General features: G+C 40.5%; 1 protein-coding gene across 9 annotated transcripts in view; it reads left to right on the top strand.

The window, feature by feature from the left end:
* The window catches only part of PDE4B (phosphodiesterase 4B), a 420,748-nt gene that overhangs the window by 375,532 nt on the left and 17,703 nt on the right, over window positions 1-27,513 (top strand). For 4 of the 9 annotated variants that reach the window (XM_073896583.1, XM_073896584.1, XM_073896585.1 and 1 more), the window contains 2 exons: window positions 4,919-5,031; window positions 26,629-26,722. In XM_073896583.1, coding sequence (XP_073752684.1) covers window positions 4,919-5,031; window positions 26,629-26,722 — 207 coding nt within the window. The other 5 variants (XM_073896587.1, XM_025871782.2, XM_025871783.2 and 2 more) reach the window with 5 other exon arrangements.

Raw genomic sequence — 27,513 nt, 5'->3', positions numbered from 1 at the left:
CACACACACACACACACACACACACACACACACACACACACACACACACATTTCTGCTGGATTTGTGTGGGGGGAAAAAAACCCTGGGGAAATTGGAATGTGGGCTAACTATTAGCTGAATTGGAAAACTATTAAAACAGAAAAGGGGACATCATTGTCTGAAAAAAGAGTGTAACTCAATAGTTTGTAAAATACGATCTCAATGCACGTACATAGACATACATGAACAGATATGCACATTAATAATGGTGATCTTAGTAAAAATGTGACATTCTTGTCATTTCAAATTTCTGCTTCTCTGTAATTTTCTCTAACATACCTATATCCCATCTGTAATAATACATGTCATATTTACAAAATGTGCACAATACTTCAAGGTCGACAGTGTGGTTTTGTGTGCATTCTCCTATTCTACCTTCCCTGTGAGAATAGAGTAAGTCTTCTTCTTAACCCTCATTTTCCAGATAAAGAAATTTAGTCTCAGCACACTTAGGTAACTTGCCTTAGGTCAGCCACTGAAGCAAGAGGAAGGACCAGAACCACTCCAGGTCTTCTGAGTAAATACTGCACAGCCTCCCTGTGCTACTCCCTGCGTTAGATACAGCAGAAAAGGGAAGAGAAGACTTAAGGTGACAACATTTAAGAAAGCAGTTACACAATTTTAAATAGAAAATACCCAAGGGTAAGATGCCACTTTAAATCAGCATTTTCAGGGATTCATGCATTTTTTGTGCGAAGCCGAATCCTTTAGTTCATAGACCAAGATATGGTCTTGCCAGGAATCTTGCTCTAGTAATTTAACCTCTGACTTCTTGGCTTGTGCCTTAAGGTAAATTGGAGATAATCATAACTCTTCAGTGGCTATATGTCGCAAGGATAAATGAGTAGTGTGCTTGGAGCTCCTTTGAGAAGAGGACTTTATGAATGCCACATATTATTACCAGATGAATATTAACAATAATTATTTATCCATTCTCTCTTCCTGTTTCTCAGGGTCAAATGCAATACCTACCAGACTTACAAGAGGAAGTTAATCTCCCTTTGCCACTCTTGTTAGAGGAAAGGACACATAGGAGGTTGGTTCTCCTTGTCCCTCTGGAAATCTGTGACAGTAGGGTCAACCCCATGACCATACATGGTCCCATCACCTGCTCTTAGCCCCTTGAGACTTGCTTCTGTAGTATTAAGCATTGTTCCTTCTCAGAGCCATTTTTTCAAGACAGGAAATGACCATCTTCATGGACATGCAACCTGTGCAAGATGTGGAGTGGTTCCCACATCCAGCAGGGCCCCATCGCTGCTGTCTTGAAACTTGTAATAATTTTATCTTTGATCCTGTGTTTGGAAGTGAAGCCTGAGGGGAAAATAGAGTATACTCCAGTGGCTTGGAGCCTTGGCTCATATGCTGCCCCACTTTTTTTTGGCCACTTGCCTGCCTCCCCTGGACATGTTCTCAGCCACCTATTTCCCTGATCCCTGGCACCCCAGAACTCATCCAGAGTCCCTTACCCTTGCCATCCATTCCCAGAGGAGCCCTCGGTGCAGGTGCAGAGAGGGTCTGAGTTGGGCATGTGTGCCTTGCAAAGTCTCAGATGGGGTATGATTGCAGCCATCCCTGGCCTGGGCTGGCATGGCTGTACCATGGTAGACAAGGCTATGTCTTGGTGGGAGTGAGCTTCTTGTCCTACCCTGATCTAGGTATCTAGTATGCCCCAATGCAGAGCTTGTGACATCCTTAGGAGCCAACTATCTGCTGTGGAGTGAGGCATCAGTACTGTGGGGAAGGGAAATGTCCGACTTGCCAGAGCCTGCCCCTGGATGGGGCACAGCACATCAGTCTGGCAGCTGGTGGGTAGGGGTACCCCAGTAACTTGTGACCTGTGTATTGCCCTAAGTCACCAGATACAGGGCTTGGGGGCCTGTGAGGGTCTGCACTCTCCTCATGGTATCCTTATGCCTGAGGGAACACAAGATCCCTACTCCCAAATGCCAAGCCTCTATTGGTAATCAGATGGTTTTGATTACCATTAATAGTTATGCTCCTATGTATTGATCATCTACTGAGAACTGACTACCATACCAGAAGCTTTATATACTCTATCTCTAATCCCTTTATAACTTTATGAGATAAGTATTCTTATCCTTATTTTAAGATGTAGGAAATTGAGACCCAGCATCACACAGTAAAGGGTAGAAGAGAAACTCAAAATGTGTGAGTCTCACTCCAAAGCTTTCTTACTCTTTCCACAGTACTATAGATGGACCATCCAGCCTCTAGATAGTCAAGTACTTGCAGGCTGCTTAGGCAGGCACTTTGGTCTCCATTCCTCTGCAAATTTACTGAGTATCCAGTAGGTACCCGATCTGGCTCTGGTGCTAGAGCCAGGAAGTTAGAGTGTGGAGGCCAGTCCTGAGCAGCACCGGTCCTTTCCTTTGGCTGTACCTAGAAGGAGCAGGAGTTCGATGCCCATACACTCAGCCCACTGACATCTGTGCCTCCTGACTTAGTTACTGGGATAAGAAGGCTCTAAAATGGGACACAAAGCCTTGACTATAGATTAAGAATCTGAAAAGGAAAAATTCCTCATTAATTTCAACACTCACTTAAAAAACTTTCACTTAAAAAATACTGTAGCTGACCACAGTAAGAAAGGGCAGTAGAGTAAGGGCTTGTCACATCCACTGGCCAGTCACGGGCATGTGACTACTATACCAGTTCTAGGAGCTCACCTGTGCTTGCTCTGGGTCATAGACCGTGAATGAGCTGCGCAGGTAACCCTTCACTGGTGGATCTTTGAAAAGTCCTCCTTCCTAGTGCTTCTGCTGCTCTAATTATTATATTTCCGTTGTCAACCCTGAGTGGAAATTGGATCCCTTTTTTTCCTTCTCCATGAAGGAGAAATGGGATAGATCATCTTATAGTCATTTTGCATATCGACCCATTCAAAAAGCTCGGAGCATCCTAGGTACCGAGAACCACAGGTTGTGATGCGGAAGACACCAAGGTAGTAAAGCCCAAGTAATCGGGAAGTGGTTGGACTTTTCCTTTGATACGAGGCTGGGAATGGGATGGGAGAGTTTTGGCATTTCAGGAAAAGCTTCCTGGGAAGAAGTGGAAGGTGTTTGGGACACACTAGAGAGTAAGTGACAAGATGCGGCATGTTGAAGCAGCCCAGCAAGACTGAGGAGGAAAGGAGAGAAGGTATGTGTAAGTCTGGCTTGAAATGAGTTTTACTGAAAACACCTCAATTCTTGTTGGCATATTTTTGAGGAGTGTGAAAAAAATGGAGGAAGTCACCTCCCGTGGTTTTGTGGCTTTTTAAATATGACATACAGGATATTGAATGTTAACCCCACATTATCCTGAGGTGTATGCATATTTGAGGGATTCTTTGAAATGTGCATCTGTGGACAAGGATCCCAGTCCCTTGGGATCTCTCTTGTGCTAATTCTCTTTTCTGCTTCAAGTGTGAGGGTCACACGCACAAAATGTCAAATAATAATAAAAGGGTATGTGGTCTCCCTCGGATTTCTGTATGAACATGGGAAAAATGCATTCTAAACTTGACAGGAATGTATGAAGTCTTCTCTATAATAGAATTCCATACAAGATTTTTAATTTTATTAGTGCCTATTGTGTGCTTGCATTCCAGAAAGCTTGATGGAATTAATGAATGTTGTTCCTCTCAAAATCAGGCATGGATGCAGGAGAGTCTGACTGACTTTTATCACTGTCTATAGCATCATTCATTCATTCATTCAGCATTTATAAAGTTAATTCAGTGTTTATTAGCATAGAGTTCTTAAGTCAATACTCTGGAGTATTAGTTTAGACTCACAAACATTTGGGTACAGAATGACATGTTGTGACCATTCAGAAGAGCTTTATTATCCAGCAAAAAATATGATCTTAAATATTTTTAAGATCTTAATATTTTATATTTAAATGAAAAATATAAAAAATATTTTTTTAATGGACCACTAAGAAATACTTCCAGAAAGTCTTGAGTCCCATATCCACAAGTCAAAGCCCCCGGGCTTTAATCAAAGTGAAAATCTGCAGTGTTCACATCTGGCTCCACCTGAAAGTCCGGTTCAGAATTTCCCTGTGATCCTGGCAGTTGCAGAAGAGAAGTTTTAGCTTTGTTTAGTATAACAAGAGCTGCCTACTCCAGCCAATAAACGTGTTCATGTAAAACTCCAGTTTCTCTTAGACCCATGTCTTACCAGGGAAACCTCATTTTGCCTTTACTTAAAGGAGGGATTCAGAAGAGGGTAGGAGTAGCCTACACCTCCTGCTTGTGTGGATCAGTGTTTGCTGAGTTAAAAGTTACTCCAACATGCACACATTCCCCGGAATGAATGACTGCCTAGCCTTCCAGCGTAACTGTCTGTCCCCCGCCCCTCCAAGTTTTCGACTGTGCGTTTCATTTAGAAGAAAAGCAAGATGAGAAAACGCTTTCCTCATTTCTCCTCCAGACTGCAAACACTCAGAAATGACATCACGCACCCTAAAGAGCCCCAGGATGACTAAGGCAAGAGAGCCTGAGAAAACTCAACTGCTTCTGCCTTTAGTTTTAGGACACACGTATGCAGATGAGCTTCTAAGAGATGGTTCCCCGCCTCCTTCCTCAGAGGAAGTTTCTTGGTAGATCGCGGACACCTCATCCCCGCCGGGGGGTGGGGGGTGGGGTGGGGTGGCGGCGGTGAAAACTTGGCACCAGCCGTCCCAGGCAGAGCACCGCGGTGATTTGTTCTCCTGGTGGAGAGAGCTGGAAGGAAGGAGTCGGCGCGCAAATAATGAAGGAGCACGGGGCCACCTTCAGTAGCTCCGGGATCAGCGGCGGCAGCGGGGACTCGGATATGCACAGCCTGCAGCCGCTCCAGCCTAACTACATGCCTGTGTGTTTGTTTGCAGAAGAATCTTATCAAAAATTAGCAATGGAGACGCTGGAGGAATTGGACTGGTGCTTAGACCAGCTAGAGACCATCCAGACCTACCGCTCTGTCAGCGAGATGGCTTCGAACAAGGTAAGAGATGACCGGTTTACTCTTGAAAGCTACCCCGCTCCCCTGGGCTCCCCTGGCCTCTGCCTGTGGCAGAGGTGCATCCGAGGACGCCGGCGGTCAGAATGAGTTTGCTGAGCTGCCTCTGAAGATTCTGTCCCCAAGTGCCACACTTGGCTTGTGTCTGGATGCTAGGGCAAAAGTTAAAAATCCTCCGTGTGCTTTAATTCCCAGCAACCAAAGTTCTTTGTTAATTGATGTAGTTGGGAGCACGTTTAAGGTGAGAGGTGCTTATAAAGCTTATTTGTCTACAAATGAAAATCCTTTAAAAAAAACAATTATCAGTAAGATAACATCTGAATGAATTCATAGAGTAAAGTGGATAACACGTTCGTTGCATTGCAATCAGGTGTTGGACACCTTTTTTTTTTTTGAACAAGAAATTAACGTGACCTCCGTAGATCAGTGAAGAGACTGGTTCGCCCTGAAGTTTTATAAATTCTGAAATTCTTCTCAGAAGGACATTCTGGGATTTTCTAACATTCCTTTTGTGATGCTGACATGACCTGAGATAAAAAAAAAAAAAAAGAAACAATATATTTTATCTCCAAAAAAGAAAGTATTTTCTAAAAGTTTGCTGCTTTTCAAAGTAGAATTATTTGAAATTAAATTCCACCCATACTGCAAAGAAATAGTTTTGTTTACAATCCCCAGACAAAACTTAGTGTGGAAGAGTTTTAATTATCTATCATTATATCATTTGTTTAATTAACGCCTGGATTTAGAGTGCTAATTTATATAGTGAGAGTTGTTGCTTTTTGTTTGTTTGTTTCCCCCCCTTGGAGAATGTTAACTTTATAAACATATATGATGTGTGTGCATATATGTATATACTTACTGCTCCATTTTTAATGGAAAACTTTAACATTGTACCCTTATAAGTACACACTTTAAGAATCCCCAATCATCCTAGCCTGAGGTATTGTCTTACTGTCTTATGGTTCTGGGGCCGGGAAAAGATTTTGCTCCACACCTGCCAACATTCCCTTTCCAGCCCCAAGGTTCATTAGGGAATGTGTGTCCCTCCTCCCTCTTTCCTGGGGTTAAAAGTATCACCTTCCTATCAAGGCTTACTGGCTCTTGCTCAAAGGATCTGAGCAGGGGGAGCATTGTGTCCTTAGGAGGTCTTGAAGGGGGCTAGGGGTAGGGAGACAGGCTCTTCTTATTCTTGTTTATTGGTTAACGAAAGGGCAAAAAATGAAATAAGTCTCTTTCTCAAATTTTAGTTTAGATTCAAGTTGGAAAAAAGAAGAAAAGTTTTGAGATTAACTATTTACTGACTTTTTTTCTGAAGTTCTCAATTGAAATGGGATTTTCCAGGCTGTTGTAAATCTCAACCAACTGCTTCCCCATGAGGAGGACTTAACTGCGTAACTTCGCCAAACCACACTGGATTCCAAGTAAAAAGATTTTCACACATGCTTTAACCTACTTTGGAGCATTAACGGATCCTCTATTTACTGCATGTTGTGAGCATCGATACCCATAGGAGATGTAGATCCAATATTTAAGGGTAGTTTTTCAGCAGGTTTCACCATAAAAGACATGCTGAACTTTCTTCTTAAGTTGCTAAGATAAAGTAGCCAACTAACTCCAGGGGAGAAAAAGAATTCTCATTGAGAAACTGCAAATTGTCATTATTTTTCATTTTGAGTGTTGATACCTTGTAGATTCTAACCAGTTTTGTGTCTGGAGTGCTGAAATTAAACATCGTCTGTTTTGCAAATTTATTTTAAGAACTTTTCATATTCAGTGTAATGGTCAATAAGGCTCTGAGACCAAGGACTATGTAGGTCCTGGTGAGAATTCCAATCACTTCAGGCTTCCGCTCCTCCTTTATGGTGTCCTGTGCAGGAAGCAATGAAAGTTGAATAGAGCTAACCCTAAAGAGAGGGCTAAACCTTAATGCTGACACAGTTAGCTTAAGTAGAAGGCATGCACCTATTTTCTACATCTACAGTGGAAAGGTTGTAGGGCAAAGCAATTATCCAGTGGATGAATAGTGCTCAACTGACAACTAAAGTCAGTTTCATTTGTAAAAGATCTCATTCTCTTTTTATTTAGCAACCATGTTTCCCCCCAGAATCTTGATTATCTAGATAATTGTTTCATAAATAAAGCTTAATCCATGGCGCATGTAACAAAATATAATAAGAATATTTTTGTGGCCACAAAAAAGAAATTGATCTATATCAGTTTTGGGGGGGAACTTAATTATTTGTGGTAAAAATACAGTCCCGCATTTAATTTCAGATGTGATTGAAATTATTTGAACATTCCATCCAAGTCACCGTTTAAAAATATAATTGACGTGGGGTTTGGGCTAGGATTGCCTTTTGCCCTTAGCAAAGTGTTAACATTGAGGCAGTTGAGTCCCTAGAAGAATGTCACTCTGCCTGTTTCAAGGACTTGTCAGTGGGCTCTAGGTGGTAAGGAAATTTAATAATTTTTCTTCTGCCTTTGTTTCCCACATCATCATCATCATCATCATCATCATCACCATTACTATGTAGTTGTATCTGCTCATCTTCTATTTCCCCTCACTGAACAAAGGAGGCATGGCAAATCTCTGAGTTACAAACTTGGAAGCGAGTCTGAAGATGTTCCATACAGGAAGTATGTGAAAAGGCATGGGCTTTGGAGTCAAAAGATCATGGTTCAAATCCTATCTCTATCATTTACTAGCTACTTGACCTCGGCTAACTTAGTTAAGTTAGAACAGTTAACTGTTCTAAGACTTAATTTTCTCATCTGGAAAACAGGGATAAAAGTGGTACCTACCTTACTGGGTCACTGTGAAGATTAAATGAGATAATGCATCTGATAAAACACTCCACAAGGCACCTGCTGGGTAGTAAAGATTCAATAAATGATGACTTCTTAATAACATCCGCTACATCTCTGCAAACATATGCCCTTAGTTTTGATCAGCACGGTGATTTACTGAGTTTTTACCTACTCAACAGTGGTGATGGGAAAGCCAATGCTTTGTGTGGGGGGTGTTTGGGAACTTGTGAATGGTAGAGAGTTGACTATGCCCAGTGGAGGAAAAGCAAGCAGTCTTTCATATTTACCCCATCTGGGTAGGGTTGTGTGTTTATTGTTTTTCCTCAACCCTTTTATATTTTGAAGAAAACTGTGACTCAAAGATTATAACTGGTATTCCCAAGTATGTTTCAGAGCCTGAGAGATAAGGAACTGTTCTGTGACCTATAGAAACGTAGTCTCCTGGGCCCCAGTTTCTTAATGCTGGCCACAGGGCAAATGGAATTCCAGGATCACAGAGAAAGATGCAGCCAGGTGGATTAATACTGTAGGTTATTTTTCCCCGAGAATTACAAGATGAAATAAATTCAGCAGTTTAACGAGGTAATGACATTGTTTTGCAAGATGAAAAGGATGTCGAGTGAACCTTCCGCCAGCAGCCCAAGTTCAGTTAGACGTGTTAGAACTGTTTTCTGTAACGACAGATTGCCTTCTTAGACTTGCTCATTAATTTTTGCTTCAACTTTCATCGCCTCCTGAATTAGAAGAATTGTCTTACACTTCAGTGAAATGCATCAGAGCATGAGTTCCTCGGTGACCAAACAGTTAGATGTTTTCAAAACAGGATGCTTTGGCTCTGCATTATAAAAAGAGGAACGGAAAGAGAAACAGTATAGCAAGGAAGAAAGCAAATAGCCTCAGCAGGATCCCCAGCCCAACAACGGCATAAACACTGACCTATCTCCCTGACCTTCACTGTGGCTCAGTTCCTGACCTCGTGTCACCAAAGCCAACCGACGTCATTGGAGGAGGATAGGAGGAATGGCGCAGCTGCTGTGCGGGTGACTAGAACTTCCTGTCTCCTTCCTGACAGACTCAGTCAGAAAGTACAGAGTTGCGACAACAGTGGCTGAGGAAGGACCTGCACAAAACAATCCCAGGGAGGCGTAGTGGTGACTGACAAGGACAGGGAGCTTTTACTAAGAAACAGAGTCTCTTGCCTAAACTTTTCAGGTGAAAGTGTCAAAGGAGCCATTTGTACCCAGCATGTTGAAGGTTTTTTCAAAAGATGAACATGCTGTGGTATTCAGCAAGGAGCTATGTTCAAGCAACTTGTCACTGTCCCGACTTCGCCACAAACACTCTCCATTCTCCTGTTCTTTCTCGACTAGCTTTGCCCTGGGGCTGTTTTATGTGTAGGACAAAGGTTTGGGGCCCTCTCCGTGAAAATGGATGTTTCATTGTTGAAGAGAGCAGTCCTGCATAATATCAGTAGTCTCTTTAGAATGAAGCCTCAGGACCTAGCACTTCAGTCCATGTTTGCTAAGGAAATCTGTAAGATAAGAACGGGAGATAGAAGGTCTTTTTCTTTGAAGGTATCGTGAAGTCAGCTGCAGATACCATCACAGGGGAAGTGAGTCCTTCTGGCTACACAGGTTTATTTTTCCGGTTCTTCAGGTGTGTCTGTACCGGAGTATTGAAAGTAAAGGCAAATAATTGCCTGCGCTCTTGGGTGGGAAGGAATAAACTCATATAATTCTACCAGCCTGGAGCCACTTGGGACTCAAGCTGCATGATACTGGAGTGTGATCGTGATGGGCAGTTTGCCCTGCACTTGCGAGTCATTTTCTATCTAACTGAATAATCAATAAGTAAGGGAAATGTCGGGTCCAGCAGAACCAAAAAGGAAATAGATCTTCTTGGTCAACAGATTCATCTCAGAGCTATGTCAGAAAGATGATAGGCAGGTGACCAATCATTGGAGGGGATTACTTCTACTTTTGCCCAAGGTTAAATGATATGACTAGAGCATTCCCACCCTTAGGGCAAGAGGGGTCCTTTTCCTGGACCCTTTGCTTTAAGAGAGCCTTAGCCTGGGCTGTTCCTCAGGCTGCACTCTGCTTCAGGAGGTGAGGAGCCGGGACGGGGGCAGCTGTGGTGCCTGCTCCAGACCATACTGCATGCACTGGACCCCCTACATTCTCTGCCCAATGGTTCTGGACCCTGTTCCAGGGCCTGTGCACGCCTCTTTCCTGGATGTGCTGCAGGGACTCACACCCTTAGGCCCAAAGAGTAGCCAAGAGGCAGCAGTTGGGCTTGGGAGAAGTGTGTGCGGGGGAGGGGCTTGGACAGGCAGGTGGTAGCAGAAGGGTATACAAAGGCCTGCACATGAGTTCCTTGGGGGAAGAAATGCGACAGGACGCGGTCCTGGAGCTAGGTCCCCCTGCACTGCCATAACCGAGGAACTCAAGAATTCATACTTCACGCTGGCCTTCCGAGTTGCTAGGAAGGGATGTCTGTTGAGGTAGGAGTGTTGGAGCTAGCTCGATTTATATCTTTATTCAGACATATGTATGTGGCCCCACACGTGTTAGAGGTGAGCTGGATTCGAGGGAAGAATAGAAGGAAAATCGGTTCTGACAGCCAGGTGGGGCACTTGAACATTTTTGATCCAACTCTTCTCTCTTCACTCTCAGATTTCTATAGAACTGAAGGCAGCAGGGGCGCCTGGGTGGCTCAGTCGTTAAGCGTATGCCTTCGGCTCAGGTCATGGTCCCAGGGTCCTGGGATCGAGCCCCGCATCGGGCTCCCTGCTCGGCGGGAGGCCTGCTTCTCCCTCTCCTGCTCCCCCTGCTTGTGTTCCCTCTCTCGCTGTGTCTCTCTGTCAAATAAAAAAATATATATATTGAAAAAAAAAAAAAAGAACTGGAGGCAGCAAAGGGAAAAGAGCCTTGGTAGAAGCCATGAGTTTGAAGTCTAGCTCTGCCTCCATTTAGGAATATGAATAATAGGAACAGTTAATTCATCTGGAATTTTTGCCTTTCTTTATCTACAAAACAAAAGAATTGGAGAAGACTGTTCCATGGTCTCCTGCAGCTCTCGCATTTACTGTTGGGACAGTAAGCGTCGACGGCCAAACTACTTTTACAAACTACTTGTTACTGTCTGTGCAGACATGGTACTAAGCCCCTTACCTACATTCTGTCATTAATACGCTCAGCAACCCTTGGAAATACATACTATTATTATCTCCATTCTATAGTAAAGTGAGGTTTAAGGAGTTGTATTACATTGCCTAAGGTAAAGAAGAGAGCAGGATTCACACCCAGGGCCATCTGACTCACCATCAGTGATCCCAATGGCACAGATAAATATAGAAACAGAGAGGTATTTAATAACTTTTACAAGGGAATTTTGTCATCTCTGGGAAGTCTTACTCTTCTGACTCTGGCCATCATTGCTTATTTAGGTCTGGTTCAGAATCCTAACCTGCAATTACCATATTCAGGGCCTCCAGACCAGCCATTAATAACCTTAAACTCTGTCTTCCCAGCTGGGAAGCAGTGTCTGTTAACAGGTAAGAGGGAGGAGAATAACCACGGTTATAGAAGATGGTTGTAAAGCACTCATCAAAATGTAACTAACAGTATTAAACTAATCTGCTGCCTCTAATGGGCCTGTTTGCTAAATTCAAGATCTATTTGTGCTCCCAAATTCTCTAACATGGCCTAAGAGAAGACAGTGAAGTTTTGTTTAAAAGACAACCAACCCCCAAATTCCCTTTTTACCCCCCTCCCCAACATAAAAAGAAAACAGAGAGAGGCTGTTCTTTTTTTGAAAATTATCATCCAAAAAACTGGGGCAATTTCATCATATATTATGTCCTTTCTAATACATGCCCCAAGACCATGAAACGGAGGAGGAATGCTTCAATAGCAATAATTAATACAGGGAAATTTCCTAGCGGTAAGATATAGACTGTCTGCATTAGACTTTGTCTTCCAGCAAAGAAGAAAGAGAAGATTAAGCTGTTTGTTTATCTGGCGTTATTTCGGTTACTCTTTCTGTGACAAAATAAGTTGTATTATTGAGAGTGTAACTGAGTGTTCTAAGTTCTACTCTTTGAAAACTTTAGTGCTTTGTAATAAGTTTGATTTTTAATCTATTTTGCTTAATTTAAATATTTTTTCATTGATATTTACAGAACCATTTCCTTCATTGAGTTCTCTAATCCATTCACCCCAGTCTTTCTACTACTTCACCTGAAAGACCCCAAGTGACCAAATCTCTAAAAATAAAATAGGAGTGAGGTCAGGGCACATTACCTTTGATTGTTGCACCCCTGGCTAGCTGGTAAGACAAGATTATATTATCAAAATCTGATAAATAAGTCATTTTAAGGGGACCCTTTCTCTCCATATGAAAAAAAAAATCAGACAACTATGTTTGGAGTATCAGATATAAATCCAGAACACTAGTGGTAAAAAATAGAATAACTATTTTAATGGAATAGATGTCTGTTTCACATTTTTTTATACTTCTTTCTTATCTTTTATTTTTCTTTTCAAATGTGTCCTAATCCAAAAGGCTTCCAAAATCGGTGCCATTGCTATCTATGGAAGAAAAGCCAAGGGTGGAGCTTAGTCTTGTGCTATTCTTCCCAAAATTTGCCTTCTGAGCAAAAGTGTGCTCAGCAAGTGGAGATACAGCAGCTTTCTGAAAGCCAGGACTTACCAAACCAAAGCTACTAGGGCAGACTTGTGCTGCAGTCAATAGATTTCACACTCTGGAAGGCACTATGCCAACAGTGGATGTGCGTCCTAGCACATCCCTCCACTTTAGCATTTTTCAGGGACCTGCCAACCCTCTGTGTCTTGCCCATTTGTACGTGATGTTTCCCTCAACTGGTGCCAAACTGTTTAGTCTCCTGGATATTTTACTGTAATTTCCTTTGTTTGATTTACTTTAAAGTAGCCAAGTGTTTCCACAAAGAAAGGACAGTTAAGTTATTTAGAAATGAAGAAGACAGTAAAACTTCTGTTTCTTTTGTTTCTGTTTTGGGAAGTGCCTGATAATCTTCTTCTCTTTAAGAAGTACCTGATAGTCTTTTTCTTTTTATGGAGTAGCATTTAAAGGCTATAAATCATGCATTTCTGCTCATCAGTCCTGTGTTTCTGTCTGCTAATTACTTGTAGTTTAAAAATGTACCACTTTTGAAACCTACAGAAATTGAAGTTTAGTGAATTTATTAAAAATAAATTTCATCTTCACGGCTTAATTTCACTTCTTTATATTTTTTAGCTGCTCAAAATATGGTGATCTTGAAAATGTTCCTTAAAAACTTTAAATGGCCAAGTTCCTTTCACTCTTTGTTAACAGCATAGTGTATAATGTTATAACCTTCAGCAACTGTAAAAAGGAAATTTGAGTACAGATACTGGTCATAAAAGTGATTAAACCATTTAAAAAATGTAGATTTAGGACAAGAGTTTTTGTCCTTTGCCATCTGAAAGGTAAATTTTAATTACTTGTTTTTGAAAGGAGAACAGTAAAAAGAGAAGTTGTCATTAAATAAAAATACCTTTCCAACTCAGCCATATAGGCTGTGCGCTAAAGCTGATCAGACAGGGTGAAGTGAAGTGGTAATTTGGTGACTATGTAATGTCTTTGGTCAGTACGGATGGTGAAAGTTGATAAATCAAGCCAGAAGAAAGATCGAAATATATTCTTTCCAGTTATACTGTCACATTGGCTGTATTAAACAAAATCCTAGAACTTTAAACCCAGTAGGGAGCGTAGATATCACTGATTTGAAGACCTTGTTTTATAGATGAGGATGATAAAAATTGAGGATTAAATATCTAATGTACTCCAAAGATCTTTGTAAAATATAAAACACAATCTAAATGAAATATAATTTCATTATGACATGACTTTTCCAGAGTCACAAGGTTAATTAGTGGAAGATTAAGGTAGTAAGATACAGGTCTGATTACAAATCCAATTTGCTGTTCATCTTCAGCAAAAGGCTGATTACACTTAAAAAAGGCATGGCACGGTCCCTCTATTAGTTGCATTGATTTTTAACCTTCTCATTGTCCTTCTCATTACCTTTCTTGAGTAAAAGCTATACATGTCTTAATCACTTCAAGTAAAGAGAACTAATTTAGTATTCCTGAAAATTGTGTGCTCAAAATCCAGAAGGATATAGTTGGAATGAGTTACTTTAAATGCTTTTGGCATTGCTGTTTTTGTTTTTTTTTTCACTTTTTGCTGTTTTAACTTCTGAATCAAAATATATGCATATATCATCAAAATATATGTATACTATCAGGAAAGAAAATCTAGTTTTACAAAGACAGCCAGGATTAACATTTTTATCCTCACATAAACGAAATGATACTCAAGTTTTAGTAGCTCCAGTTGATCAAACAGTGGACTTCCAACTTCCTCTCTTCCCTTGACGTCAGAAGATCTATTGAAAACCTGGCTTAAGAATAGAAGTAAGAGTTTTATGATAACTTGAGAATGAAGAAATGCAGACCTTCACCGCCTTTCTTGGCATTCCATGGCCTTAAAGACTTCCCTTTGGCTCAAATATATCATCGGGCCTATACTATGAACCTACTCCTGGTGTACTACACTTCTTGGCTTTCTTTTTTTGAAACCTTGACTTAGGTACTCTGACTTTGATCGGATTTTCATAAATCATCCTCTTACCTAGCTTATTGGTTAATATCATAACTAATATTTTAGTTCTCTGAGGTTTTATTTATGTCTACTCCAGATTGCAAGCTCTTGAGGTCTGTAGTCGTGTCTCAAATGTTTTGAGAACACATGTATGCTCAGAGTGGTAAGACTAAAAAGTATCAAAGAGTCATAGCTCTGTTTCAGTCTAATGGTCAGGAGAAAAGCGAAAAACAAATGAAGGCTTTTGTCAGTTGGTGGTAGTTGACTTGGGGTTTGTCTTATTCTAAAAATCTCTCTGAAATTCTTCTTGATTTGGTCGTTTAAGAAATGTGTGGACATGACGACTTTTGATGGCTACTAGGACAGGTAATGACCTTGCTACTAGGCACAGCATGATATTAAAGATGGAAATATTTTTTAGTATTTTCAAAAAATTTAAATTTAAATTCATGGAACATGCTGAGACTACCCAGTGGTAATATGAATTTCCCGTATACTCTTGCATGCCCATTTGATTGTGAGAAGCTAGGGACTCTGATAGATCACTAATGAATGGTCTCCAGCTCCTGCTCTAGATGTCCCACTCATAGCCCAGACAGGTCAGTTTAGCCAGCCAGATGCTACCCATCTACCCAGCCGAGAGGGCACAGTGCCCTCCCTGCCTCAGCCCCTTACCCTTTGGATTGCTATTGCTGGTTCCATTCTGTAACTGAGTCAGAATGATTTAAATATATCTGCATTTACTTGGCCAAGTCCAGTACATCATTTATGTTTGTGACAGGGTGAGCTGTCACTGAATTTTTCCCTCCTGTATTTTAACACACTCAGGATCTAGTTGCACAAAATTTATTTGCATCTTTCTTACCCATTGCATGGAAGATTACCTGATAACATCTCCTCAGGATTTACCAGTATGATTTTTAAAATATTTTTAAATCAGTATAATTTAATTTCAAATCATTTATCTAATTTTGATTACAATAATTAAAAATATTCTTTTGTTAATACTCTCCTTCTATATATATGTTCATGGTATTAAGATAAATTCATTGTCTAATGCTGCATTGTAGATGGGGAATAGAATAATTTTCAAACTAAGAAAGACCATACATTGCTTTTCAAGAAACACTTCAGAGCCCTTAGTAAATCCTAAGTAGGAGCCTTGCCAAAAATAAATAAAAACATGAACCCCTGGACAGGAATGGGTTCTTTTTCTTTAAAGCAAGAGAATATATTGGGTTAAAATGAGTAAAATATGAGCCTTTTTTCATAAAGGTGATAAAAGAGGAGGTGATATTAATGAGGAAGAACTCAGGAAAGATTTTTCTGTTTTGATCACTGTTTTTCAAATCTAGCCCTGCGATCCACGACTGCATTTCCCAGAGAACTCTGATTCTGCCTGAGGGAACATTAGTTATGGAGGGATGTGGGGATTTTTAAGGCCCCTTTCTTCACTTTAAAGCTTATTTGCTCTCAAAGTTCCCTATGGTCCTGTGATAGAGCGTTAAATAAAGGGCCACTTTCTCTAAGTGTATAGCTGTTTGTTATTTTTGTGTTGCCAGATCCAAGGTAGCAAGGTAAGGAAACAGACCTGAAGAGGGCTTTCCTGCTTACCCAGAGCTCTCCCTATGTGATCTCATTCTGATGCTCATCAGGAGGAAAGTATTACTATATCCCCCTTTTCAGTGTGAAACAGGATGCAAGAGACATCACTGATTTGTCCAAGCCCTTCAGCTACTCACTGCTGATGCCCTAGAATCAAATCTTTTTCTTTTTGCTCCAAAGTCAAATGATATAAAAATAAAAATTAAAGGGAAATCCACAGGCCAATTTGTCATATTCTTATATGACTTGGTAACAAAACATGTAATCATAGAATTTGAAAGCTAGAGCTCAATCCAGTTCCCTTCTTATTTTTCAGGCCTCACTTTAGATGTTACTTCTTTGAAGAGAACTTCTCTAATTATCCTAACCCAGTACCTTGTGGGTTTTACAGTCGGCTCTCACAAATTTATGATTTTGATTTTCTGTTGTGGAACTTAGTTTTTACTCATCTCCCTTAGACTATAAGGTTATTGGGGACATGAATTGTGTCTACCTTGTTCGCTATAGTGGTCCCAGCATTTAAAATACCTCTAGACATTCAAATAAATATCCCTTGCATGAGCCTAAGAAATGTAATCTAATTGGTTGTGGACACAACCAATGATGTTGTTAGTGGCAAATCCATTAGAACCCAGGAATCCTGTCTCCTGTTGCACTACACCGTGCTCCGTGCAGGTGCTCCCAATTCATTTTTCTAATTGTTCAGTTGAATGAAAAACTCCCATCTGGTTTACAGTGACTCTTCAAACTACCCTCAGAAGCTGCAAAAGCTTGCTCCTGAGCCTTCTCCCAAATTCAGAGTCCGACAATAGAGAGCAAAGCCATCAGGGTAAAATGCTCTTCTTATGAACAAAAACGTGAAGCACACTGTTGTTGTTTGGTTCAGCATGGGGGCATTTGGTTTGCCTTTTTCTTGGAAAGTCTGCATCCTGTGGCCAAGGATCTAAGCCCTTCAGAGACTGGCGATGCACACTCAACTGGGAACATGTTTATGAGCACGTGTTGTGTCTGAAACTCAGCCACTCTACATATTTGTTGTGTCTGGAGTGTAGCCGTTTAGTCATTCTGTCATTGTCTGGTTATGTTTTTTGTTCCTGACATATTGCTGATGCTCCTCTCACTGCTCTCCTAGCCACATATTCAATTAATTCAGATGTGTTACTGGACGGACCTCAACCGTGGCAACCTGAGCAAAATGAATATTTGGTGCAGTTGTTCTTGTGTCAGGCAACTTGTGGCCATTCGTGGCTTTTGTTCATACACGAAGAGTTCCAAAGTCTCTTAATTTGAGGAAATTGGCTAAGTCATGGAATCATGAATGGATAGAGTTAGCAACAGCGAGATATCTCCGAATAGGCTTTTTTTTTTAATGATATAGTTTTAATACCAGGCTGTTTTGAGTTATGGTTTCATTTGATGGGTTTCATCTATCTTTCTGGCAATTCTGGTTTACACTCCTTAGACTGGTGAATAATCTAAATGTCAACCAGAGAGCCAGAACTTCTATGAGTAACTTATGTGTCATGTAATCAAAATGACATAGCACTGCATCACATCAGCAGTAGCATATTGTGGGAATTCTGTAGTTAATTATACCAGCTACTTTCAACAAGAAGAAGAGTTTAGATGCCAGAGAGCCAGCTGAAAGCTCCACCCAAATGCAAACCCACGTGAAGACTGGACCATAAGCTCAGATTCTTTTAAAAATCAGAGACAAAGCCGGGCGCCTGGGTGGCTCAGTCGGTTGAGCATCTGACTCTTGATTTCGGCTCAGGTCATGATCTCAGGGTCATGAGATCGAGCTCTGTGATGGCTCCACACTGGGAGTGGAACCTGCTTGAGATTCCCTCTTTCCCTCTGCCCTACTTCCCCACTCTCCTAAATTAAATTAAATTCAGAGACAAAACAGAAATAAAACATCACCTTCAAGTATAAATCTTGTGGAATAAAGGACAAGTACTACAGACACTTTGCCAATCCTTTTACATATATTATTTCTAACTTTCCCATTTTAAAGTTGGAAAAACTTAGTCTCTGAGAGGTTCAGTGACTTGCCAAGTTTCTCAGACAAGTATTTTATTTCCAGACTCAGCTGGTTGCTCACCTGATCTGATGGCATGCTAGTATGATGTTGAGTTTGCTGTTAGAGTCCTCTCTATGCTGTTAGATCTCCCTGGGAAGGCCAACTATAACCAGAACCCTCTCTACGTCATGTATGACCTACACCTCCAACTCTGAAACTATTATAAGCCTTCCGTGAACCGACAAACTATACATCCTGGGGTGCATTGTTGTGCAGAGCACTCATCCATCTATTTTAAATTGTGGGAGCTAATAATAAGAAAATGAAATGCACAATATAATTTTTTTATAGAATAAAATTAGATAAGACCACTGTTTTCATCCTTTATAGTTTAAAAATACGTTCTAGCCTCCACCATGTGGTAAATTGTTCTCAATTCTAGTGTAGGGAGTACCAAAATGCCAAAACAGATAACGTATATGTTTTCAGGGAATAAAATGATATGTCTCTGTAGCCCGTGCGTTTCCTTTATTTATTAGATGGTCCCTAGAGTTGATCTTATAAATTTCCAGCCCTGGGAAACTGTTAATCTGGAAGTAGTGATTTCCACAGCAGGCTTTGAAGCATCACATTGTCTTTTATCTCAAAGGGTATGTGAACATAGTTAGCAGTAATCAATATAATTAATATTAAACACAATACATGTCACATGATGTATTTAAAGGGGTAGAGTAGTAATCTCAGAAAGAAGCTGTGGTAGATTTTTGTGGCTGCAAAAATATCGAGAATTCTAATAAGGTAATATTTATTTTAAACAAAATTTTAAACAACCGAGGAGATGTTATAGAATAAAATTGGAAATCAGTTCTTAAGGAGAATCATAACCAATGCTTTTGGGGTTATGAAAAGAAAGCACATGCTTGGGGGGTGATTTTTCTGTTCTGTGTCAATGGCTTTCAAGTCAGATATGAAGGTCTTGAGGCATAGGTCTTGTTTTTAGCTAGTCAGTAGAGGACACTGGACTGGTTGGGCTATGGGTCTGATCCATGGTTAAGATTTCTAATTTTAAAAACATAATAAGTTGTAGAACTTCTGGCCATGAAATGGTTCAACAGAAACCTTAATCGTCTGCTTTGGAATCACCTTAACACCCCATGGCCTTAGAACTGGCTTTAGAAGCTTGAGGTTAAATATTAGCCATTATGCACAGAAAAAAATGATAGATTGCTTAAATGCAAAAACAAAAGGGTAACTAAATAGTGTACCTTGATTCCTTGCTTTTTCTCAGTTGCTGCAATGATTATGTTATCTGCTGAAGAAAGGCCTTTGCTATCTTTGTCAGGCCAGCACCCCAGATTTGCCAACGTACCTCTTTTTTTTTTCGGTCTATTTCTCTTAACAGCCAGATTAAAAGAAAAGGCTCAAATACATAAAATGAAATTGTGAAGCCCCAGTAACAGATGCAGTGTTGCTGGGTTTCTCAGCAGAAGGGAAGACCTCTGTCAAAAAGAACAAGTGTGAACATTTTCAATTACCTAAAAATATACGATACCTCTAAACCTGACACAATGTGAGTATATGATTTTGAAATCCAATCTCTTTATGGGATATTTGGGACATGAAATTTCTAGAACACACTTATTCTAAAAAATGTTGTTTATCTAAAATTTCCAATACATCTTTGAATATAAATATAGTATCTATTTAATTGTGTCACTGCAGCAACTTTTGGAATTAAGGGAATGTTAAGTCATGAGAAGTTTCTCTAAACATTCTTAAGGGAATTAGTTTGGGTGTAGGAGAGGTCAATTTTTTAGTGTCCCAGTAATGTGTGCCATATCTCCTCTTGAAAAGTTTCAGAAATTCTAAGAAAAATGGACAGCAGCAAAGAGGATGGATAGACAGGCAGGAAGAAACACCTAATAATTTTGAGGGCTGTTCAGGACCTACTGTCAGGTTGTAGAGTATTGTATTCAAATTCGTTTGAGGTTTTTTTGTTTTGTTTTGTTTTCTTGTTTTTCAGTTCTGTGTATGAACACACTAATGGTCTGTCCCTCTTTGACTTTTAAAATGTCACCGGAGCAGATAACTTGTCCTTTAAGCAGCAAGTGGAGTTTATTCAATTTTAGCTTCATCATAAATTCCAGTGTTTTGTTGCAGAATATGCCGGAGAAGTTCTTGCTTGTTTTTCAATCTATATTTGTGGTGGATTACTACATCACTGGGCAGTTAAGAAGAGAATCACTCAATTCTGGTGTGTTCAGATGAATTTTGTTCTGATGTATCACATGGGCAGTTAGAATGACCTAACTTTATTCCCTGGTGTACCAACGATGTGCTCCAGATAGTCACACAGCAGAGCTTGTTTTCTGGGATGGCCCATCATGGAATTATGGTGTCTAGTGTAGTAGATGTTAATGGACAACGAATGGCATGGTCTCCCATCCTGATTCCTGTTACTAACTCACTCAATTCCATTTCATTTCCCTCTCAAATACGATAAGCAGGTCATTAACGCAACTGTGACATCAAGTTTCAAACAGATGATAGACAGGGAAAGATCAAAAGGAGACAAGAGATGGGACCCTCACTGTCAGATGATCTGAAATGTTAAGAATTGTGGAAATCGTGAGTTTGATAAAGGGTCTAGAGAAAGTACAGTATATCCCTGTTTTCTTTTTTTTTTTTTTGTCGTTTTTTACATCAGATTTTGCAAAGGAAAGTGTAGGTGCTTAGCAATTAGAGTTCTCCACTTCTTTGAGTCTTCTTTCCATGTGAAAATAAGGGTATGAAAGAAGCAATGTTTTGGAATCAGAAAGAACCTTCAAAATTAACCATTTTATGACTAAAGAAACTGTGCCCATCGCTAAAACAACCTGAGTCCCCAAAAGTCAATTTATCTTACCCAAGATCATGCACAGAGTTCATGCCAGAACTGAGACAGAGACAGGGCCTCCGGACGTGCATGTTGCCCTGAGCTGTGCACCTTCCCTGAGCCATTGTAACTCCCTCTACCTCCGCTAGCATTCTGAGGAAGAATTTTCAGCCCCTTTGCTTTCCTGATGCCCAGGAATTCTGATTAAGTTGTGACTAACAAAGTGTAAAATATGAGTCAAAATGCAGTCCCTAATAAAGTCATTGTGACTTTAATGACTTGGGCAGTTGTTTCATACTGCGAAAACAGGAAGGTCCCACACAATAAGGCGCCTGTCTCACAGATGGGCTCCTGCGTAGACGGCCACCCACAAGGGTAACTGCTGGAGCTGTCTTCCTCTTTGGCTCCTTTTTTTTTTTTTTTTCCCCTTTCTTTCTTTCCTTTCTTTTTTTTTTTTAAATCCACACAGTTTTCACCTACTGACTTCAGCATGAGGTTAAATGAGAGGAAAGTGCCTGTTTATCTAGTTTTTGATGGGCTGAAGATATAGTGGGTCACTAAAGATTCACTCCTCGGTGACATCCATGTCACCCCTCACAAGCCCAGATGAGTCTTAAAAGTAGCTATTCTATGGGCTTGATACTAGCCCCTCATATGACTACTCTTCTGAATTGTTTTATTCTTAGAAATATAAAACCACCAGGTTTTAGAACTGGGAGCAGTCTCTGAGATCCTTCTACTCCACGCCTCCTGTGCGGTTAGTGTAGCTAAGACCTCTTTACCGAGAGAGCCCCTAAGTTGCTTGTGGATCTTTGCACAAAGCTCAAACCAGTCGTCTCATGAGAAAGCTAGAAGAATGAGGAAGTGTTCCATCGTTTCACAAAAAAACTGGCTCAGAAGAAAATAATCTCTATATGTAGCACTGAAGGTAAAGAAAAATTGAAGCCATAAAACACAATGTTCATATCAAGTGTAATTGAATTTCAGATATGCTACTATATATTTTAAATAACTTCCCACTATTAAAGATAGCCTATCCAAAAACATTCACGTGTGATTTTACAGAGAAGATAATTTGAGGCAACAAGATTAAAGCATTTATAGAGAATGGTATCCTTTTCCATTTTCAGAAAAGAACTGCAGTTTCTAGCAGTGTTCACAAATCTGGTGGCGGGCATAAGCTTAAGGAAGCATTGGAGGAATTTGTGTTACTAAGGGTCCATTCACAAATTTTGCTCGTCTGTACTCAAAAGGGGCTTTGGCCATTTCCTCTGGGGACATTATTTCTAGGTAGGCTCTAACAGGGTTTTCTTGTGAAGGCAGATTCTTAACAGAAAAATAGGATCTGTGTACCTTAGGTAGTAAAGACACATTTATCTTTGAAATAGTGTGCTCCTGTTTGTGCATTTCTCTCCTGCATTTGACAAAATAAATAATATCCATTCCCTTTCAATCCCGTAACTGCTTGGGACACGGTTTCACTTAGGAGCTATTTTACCTTCGTATCTAGACTGAACACCCAACCTTGCAAGAGATGGCAAGAGTCTTAGAATATCAAACTCTGGAGACATTATAAATGCTTCTTTTCCATTGTTGGTGACTTATTCTTACAGACTGAAGCATTTCCCATTCGGGGTGTTTCAGTAGTATTGAGAGAGTTTTGTTTTCTGGGAAATAGCAGTTGCTGGTAAGTATTGTGTCCAGTCTATCGGAGACGGCCAGGGAACTTGTCATAGAATCATGACAGGTGCAGGTTAGAAGGCTGAGAGCCAAAAACCATACATCATTTTCATTTAAATATGAGAGGTGAGGTGACTTCAAAGGGCTGTTGGTGAGAGCTGTGACAGTCAGGATTTGTCCACCACATCGTGGCTATCTCTGGCTCCACAGAAACAATTCTCATACGGGGGCCTGACCCTGAAAACCCAACTAAGCCAAATAGTCCAACTGTCTCCTCAGCCTTAACCTCAAACACAGTTCCTATCTCTTCTACCCCTTGGTGTGTTTCATCACATAGGCCAGCACTAATCATACTGATTGTCCTCTACATTTGCTAGAATGGAAAAGATGCTCCCGTCTGCTGCCCAGCATAAGTGGGCCCTTCATAAATGCTTTTGGATGAGAGCAGTGATGGCCTCGGTCAGTGTGGTTGGGCCCTCCCTTATAGAGGAGGAAAACCAATGGTTGTCACTAAGCAGCGTTTTAGGATTGGGTCAGTTTCTGACCCTGAGTGACCTCCATATGCATACTTCATCATGATATGTGCTTTATGGTTACCTTAGGATGACTTGGCTTTTTGGTGGCATTGCCATGCCCATAGCAAAAGACTCACAGGAGAGCAATTTAGGCATGAGAAGGAGGGAGGTGGTATTCGTCTGTCACTATTTATATAGCTTACTCCTGTAATCAGTGCAGGAAAGGTGAGGAGTTTGGCTTCTTCTCAGCCTTGTAGCTGAGAGCCACTTTCCCTGCTCCCATGTTGGGACTAAATGACAGTGTATCCCAACAGGATTTTTGTGGCCATGGGAGGTCTTAGAACGAAAGGAAGGAGAAAAGTCTTTCCCTTCCTAGCCTTTTATTATTGAATTTCTACCTGCTTCTATATTCTGAGCACAGGAAGCCAATATGACTAATAAAGAACTGGCCCCACTCTCTCCAGACTATTAAAACTGTTGTGGTCAACTTACATGCCCTAATATATCTGACTATTCCTACTAAGATTAGAGCTGATTAAAAAGGGTGTTTTTTTGGTTTTGTTTTGTTTTGTTTTTTTGTTTTTGTTGGTTTTCTTGGTGTTTTTTGTTTTTCTTTTACTTCTCTATCTTTAATGCTTTGCCTGGCATAGTTTAGATGTTCAAAAAATATTTATCAAATACCTGATAAAATGGTTTTATTTGAACTAGTGCAAACCTGATTGACTCCAAAATCTTCCTAAATATTTTACCGACCAAAGGAACCAAAATGAGGATGGAGTGTTGAATGTTACGTTTGGCTAAGTCTTATGCAGAGACATAATTAAAGAAATCATCGGTCTCTGCTTTTTTCCCAAGATATTTTTGCAGTGCTCCAAGTACGGTTTCCCTCTTTGCCAAAATTTAGCTGATCAATCAGAGCATACACACCTCTCTTTTCCGGCTTCTAAGTCTTTAGCGTAAGTGCCAGACTTTTGAGAAGTAAAAATGAGAGGCCCCTATGACCAAGCAGGTTTGTCTTGAAAAATAAATAATTTGGAACTTAATGCGGTTCACCTGGAGTTCAAAACCACATGGAGGTTCCATCAGTAAAACACACTAGCCGAGACAATTGATCCGGACATCCCTGGTTACTGTTACTGACACAGTGTATCATGGGAAAACACACAGACGCAAGCAGGGTTCCCCCAGAACCTCTCTGAGGACAATGCGTCGTGCAGTGAGCCAGCAGGCAGCAATGCTAAGCTGCGTTGCCTTCAGCTAGAAAGGCTGGTCTCCTGGGCTCAGGCAGTGGCACGACGGGGGCTTGGATGCTTGAAGTGAAGCCATTGTTGGTGCAGGATGCTCATTTGAAAGGAGAAAGCCTCACAGGAAAGAGAGCCAATTGCGTGTGGGGGCTGTTGCCATGGTGCTTTGCTCTGGCTTTAACATGCTGTACTTGAACTTCTGAGAGTCCAAGGGTGGGGTAACGGAGAGAAGGGAGAAGGAGGGGAGTGGGATGGGCCTGGGAAGCTCTGCGGTCAGACTCTCCTCTTGGCCTTTCCTCTTGCCTGTGCCCTCTGAGGCTGACAAGGAAAAGGGTGCGGGGGCGGGGGGGTGGGGAGCAGTAGGGAGGGAGAGAGAGATTGAGTCTACAGGAAGGGAATGACTTTCTCAACATGCCCTAGATTGCTAAAATGAAATAAAATTTAGTTTAACTCCTAAATATTACTAACATGAATTAGATGTTTAACACTCGAATACCAAAGCAGCGTAGTCCTTCATAATCCAAATAATTCACCTTTCATGCAGCAAATGATAGCTTACATTTCCTAACACATTCTAGATCCTAGATTGAAAGGTCGAACGTGTTTAATTCATTTGTCGAATGCAATCTAATATGCATATTAATGAACGGATGGAGTGGAGAGAACTGCATTCTGCAAATGAAATACTTTTTAAATGAAAGAAGTTCATTCTATTCCCACTTGTTTCATTGTGAAGGATGGCTGAACGCATTGTCACACACCGCCAGTGTGCAAAAAATCCTCCCATAAGCTAGCTTAAAAAAAAAAAAAAATCTTTGTAGTCTGAAAGCCTAGTCTGAGGACAGGCACAGTTCTAACCTGTTCTCAGTTTTTTAAAAATGTTGAGAAAGTAAATGACTCAAATGCACCATCCCTCTGAAACCATTAGCGTGACTGAGCCTGTGTGGAGGATGTTTTGTGCAGTGGAGAGAGGGTTAAGAACACCTAGTCGAAATGGGGGAGGGTACTGACTTCAGATTTACTTAAATATTCATGGGGCTTCCTCCATTTTAATCTTCTCCTTTTTAAAAGATGGCTGTGTTTCCCAGTCTGGCAACCCCACAGGAAAGAAGAATCTCTCCTTCCTTGCAGAGTTCAGCTGAGCAGGACTAATCTAGAGTGGAAACCCCTTCGGCCACCAGGACTATTCATAATTCATAAGTGCTGCAAACCAGCCAGCTGAATACATTTAGACAGGCTCTTGTTCTTCGTGCAATTCCTGATTGCATTACTCTCTCTGCCAGGAAAGAAGCAGGGAGCATAGGCTTCTTGTAAGAATGGAGTGCGAAGATGGGCTTTGTGTGGATTAGGAAATGCCCTAAATTTTGGAGACTTTGTCTTTTATAAGTTTTGATTATTTTACCACTGAATCTGCTCGGCTTTCCTGGTCCTTTCGGGGTGTTCTCTCAGCACAGTGAATTCTTTCAAAGGGATTTGTGGATTGTGGCAAGGAGAGCATTCCAAAATGCCTGAGGCAAACTATTTGTTATCTGTATCTTGGGGTTACATCAAGGTGGGTTAATTTGATTCTGTTATATGTCTTTGATAGAATGTGAAACATTTACATCTGTGTGCTTTCTGTGAAGTAGAAAAACATCTGTAATGATTTAGTTTGTGTTGTCCCTTAGCCCACGGAGGCTGCTTATTGTATAAGGGCATGCTATATTACATCATATTTAAATAGACTGTGCTGTATTTTAATCCAATTCTTTTTATGCGGCTCGAGGATTTTTAAAGGATGCTTCTTTTTCCCCTTAGTTCTGTTCAACTTTTCACATATAATCTCCTCTCAAGTAATATTTTCGAGTTAATTTCCAACAAATGTGTTTTAAAAGTTGTTACATTTTTCAAGTGAAATTATCTTGACCTCTATTGAAATTCTTTTCCTATGTTTGCATCTTCAGAAGAAATCAGATGTTAATTCTAAGAAATCTCAAGAAAACCTCTTTTTTCCCTAAGGTGACATGGGAATGGTTTCGCATTAAAGGGGTGTTTTGTAGAAGCAGAATCATTTATTTAATAGTATCTGCTCCGATCTCTTGGTTTGTAGTAAAGTTGAAAACATCTACAGTGATCATTTGCTAGTTTTTAGGTGATTAATACATTTTTCTTCTTCATACACAGTTCAAAAGAATGCTGAACCGGGAGCTGACACACCTCTCAGAGATGAGCCGATCAGGGAACCAGGTTTCTGAATACATTTCAAATACTTTCTTAGGTAAGATAGTAACTGGGAAATCTGTTCCGTAATTGAGATTTTTCCGTATTAATCTCTGCAACCCATCAGCAACATCCCTATGTGAGTTTGGAATGGGGTCAAGTCACAGAAAAAGCCATTTCAAATAAGAACTAAGGACAGCATTTAAGGTAAAAAAAAAAAAATAAGCAGAAAGATGTTAAAAAAAAAAGAATGACATCAAAGACAGAGGTTATTATAGGCTGATTGTATTTCTACATACCCCAGGTCTCCCCTTATCTATCCACCCTCTTCCATCTTGGCCAAGACTTTCTGACTGGGGTCGGGGTGGGGGTCCAGTCATCTAAACCTGAGGGACCAGTCTATTGGCTCCTCTGACGTGGTATTCTTTACATTCTTCCAATAACTGGACTTGGAGCAAAGGATTTCCTCTTAGGTGGTTTGTAAGAGATATGGTTGGAGAATAACGGTGTGTTGATTTGGGCCATGGGAATTAGCTTTGGAAGTAATTTGACTATTGCTTTGCTAAGTTATTTCTTAAAGCTCAATGGGAAGAGAAGAATCTTCACATCTCTGAAAGATGTGGCTTTCTGCAAGCTGCATCATTATCTTCCCAATCTGATGCTTTTTTATCTGTTGTGCTCTGTTATCACATTGCTGGTATTTAACACATGACACTGTCAGAACATGTTTGCATCAGAGATCCTTAGCTACTGTCAGGCGTCCTGTTTGATTACTTGGGATTTCTGATCTCATGTTTAAAGCCATTCTACTGTATAGTGAACCTATTTGGATTATATTGTTCTTTAATA

Source organism: Callorhinus ursinus, unplaced genomic scaffold (assembly GCF_003265705.2).
Source record: "Callorhinus ursinus isolate GAN/ISIS: 27379988/994484 unplaced genomic scaffold, GSC_fseal_2.0 scaffold9, whole genome shotgun sequence".
Lineage (NCBI taxonomy): Eukaryota > Metazoa > Chordata > Mammalia > Carnivora > Otariidae > Callorhinus > Callorhinus ursinus.
The sequence above is the reverse complement of the archived record's forward strand: the minus strand, read 5'-3'. Positions and strand labels throughout refer to the sequence as shown.